Source organism: Oncorhynchus kisutch, unplaced genomic scaffold (genome assembly GCF_002021735.2).
Source record: "Oncorhynchus kisutch isolate 150728-3 unplaced genomic scaffold, Okis_V2 scaffold2274, whole genome shotgun sequence".
Taxonomy (NCBI): Eukaryota; Metazoa; Chordata; class Actinopteri; order Salmoniformes; family Salmonidae; genus Oncorhynchus; species Oncorhynchus kisutch.
This window is the reverse complement of record NW_022264219.1, coordinates 1-2,500: the sequence shown is the minus strand read 5'-3', so window position 1 is coordinate 2,500 and position 2,500 is coordinate 1. Positions and strand designations below refer to the sequence as shown.

The 2,500-nt window shown below is 48.6% G+C and overlaps 1 protein-coding gene across 1 annotated transcript in view; it reads right to left on the bottom strand.

Moving 5' to 3' along the window:
* The window catches only part of LOC116369661 (rho GTPase-activating protein SYDE1-like), a gene marked incomplete at its 5' end in the record, with an annotated part of 13,116 nt that extends 10,623 nt beyond the window's left edge, over window positions 1-2,493 (bottom strand). The window contains one exon of the mRNA XM_031819569.1: window positions 2,472-2,493. Within this exon, the coding sequence (XP_031675429.1) occupies window positions 2,472-2,493 (22 nt within the window). The remainder of the gene's footprint in view (window positions 1-2,471) is intronic.
* Window positions 2,494-2,500: the final 7 nt, after the last annotated feature.

The following is a 2,500-nucleotide window of genomic DNA, read 5'->3' as shown; positions in this document are numbered from 1 at the left end:
CATCTAAGTTTAACTACGACCAAACCCCAAACCCTCCTACCGCTTCCTTTTACTAGGATCAGTTTCATTTGGTCCAATATATTGGTAAGGCTTCATCTAAGGTTTAACTACGACCAAACCCCAAACCCTCCTACCGCTTCCTTTTACTAGGATCAGTTTCATTTGGTCCAATATATTGGTAAGGCTTCATCTAAGGTTTAACTACGACCAAACCCCAAACCCTCCTACCGCTTCCTTTTACTAGGATCAGTTTCATTTGGTCCAATATATTGGTAAGGCTTCATCTAAGGTTTAACTACGTCCAAACCCCAAACCCTCCTACCGCTTCCTTTTACTAGGATCAGTTTCATTTGGTCCAATATATTGGTAAGGCTTCATCTAAGGTTTAACTACGTCCAAACCCCAAAACCCTCCTACCGCTTCCTTTTACTAGGATCAGTTTCATTTGGTCCAATATATTGGTAAGGCTTCATCTAAGGTTTAACTACGACCAAACCCAAACCCTCCTACCGCTTCCTTTTACTAGGATCAGTTTCATTTGGTCCAATATATTGGTATGGCTTCATCTAAGGTTTAACTACGACCAAACCCTCCTACCGCTTCCTTTTACTAGGATCAGTTTCATTTGGTCCAATATATTGGTAAGGCTTCATCTAAGGTTTAACTACGACCAAACCCCAAACCCTCCTACCGCTTCCTTTTACTAGGATCAGTTTCATTTGGTCCAATATATTGGTAAGGCTTCATCTAAGGTTTAACTACGACCAAACCCCAAACCCTCCTACCGCTTCCTTTTACTAGGATCAGTTTCATTTGGTCCAATATATTGGTAATGCTTCATCTAAGGCAGGTATGTTTTATAAGTTGGTATGAGCAGTGTCGGGGGAAGCTACTCTGGAAATAGAGTTACCAACCTATAAAAATGATTGCTGATAGAGACTGGGTGTAGGAGGACAGGGGACTGACCTGTGATGACGTTGATGCTGATAGAGACTGGTGTAGGAGGACAGGGGACTGACCTGTGATGACGTTGATGTCAGGATAGAGACTGGTGTAGGAGGACAGGGGACTGACCTGTGATGACGTTGATGCTGATAGAGACTGGTGTAGGAGGACAGGGGACTGACCTGTGATGACGTTGATGCTGATAGAGACTGGTGTAGGAGGACAGGGGACTGACCTGTGATGACGTTGATGCTGATAGAGACTGGTGTAGGGGGACAGGGGACTGACCTGTGATGATGTTGATGCTGATAGAGACTGGTGTAGGAGGACAGGGGACTGACCTGTGATGACGTTGATGCTGATAGAGACTGGTGTAGGAGGACAGGGGACTGACCTGTGATGACGTTGATGCTGATAGAGACTGGTGTAGGGGGACAGGGGACTGACCTGTGATGACTTTGATGCTGATAGAGACTGGTGTAGGGGGACAGGGGACTGACCTGTGATGACGTTGATGTCAGGATAGAGACTGGTGTAGGGGGACAGGGGACTGACCTGTGATGACGTTGATGTCAGGATAGAGACTGGTGTAGGGGGACAGGGGACTGACCTGTGATGACGTTGATGTCAGGATAGAGACTGGTGTAGGGGGACAGGGGACTGACCTGTGATGACGTTGATGTCAGGATAGAGACTGGTGTAGGGGGACAGGGGACTGACCTGTGATGACGTTGATGCTGATAGAGACTGGTGTAGGGGGACAGGGGACTGACCTGTGATGACGTTGATGCTGATAGAGACTGGTGTAGGGGGACAGGGGACTGACCTGTGATGACGTTGATGTCAGGATAGAGACTGGTGTAGGGGGATAGGGGACTGACCTGTGATGATGTTGATGCTGATAGAGACTGGTGTAGGGGGACAGGGGACTGACCTGTGATGACGTTGATGCTGATAGAGACTGGTGTAGGGGGACAGGGGACTGACCTGTGATGACGTTGATGCTGATAGAGACTGGAGTAGGGGGATTGGGGACTGACCTGTGATGACGTTGATGTCAGGATAGAGACTGGTGTAGGAGGACAGGGGACTGACCTGTGATGACGTTGATGTCAGGATAGAGACTGGTGTAGGGGGACAGGGGACTGACCTGTGATGACGTTGATGCTGATAGAGACTGGAGTAGGGGGATTGGGGACTGACCTGTGATTATGTTGATGCTGATAGAGACTGTAGGGGGATTGGGGACTGACCTGTGATGACGTTGATGTCAGGATAGAGACTGGTGTAGGAGGACAGGGGACTGACCTGTGATGACGTTGATGTCAGGATAGAGACTGGTGTAGGAGGACAGGGGACTGACCTGTGATGACGTTGATGTCAGGATAGAGACTGGTGTAGGGGGACAGGGGACTGACCTGTGATGACGTTGATGCTGATAGAGACTGGTGTAGAGGGACAGGGGATTGACCTGTGATGACGTTGATGTCAGGATAGAGACTGGTGTAGGAGGACAGGGGACTGACCTGTGATGACGTTGATGTCAGGATAGAGA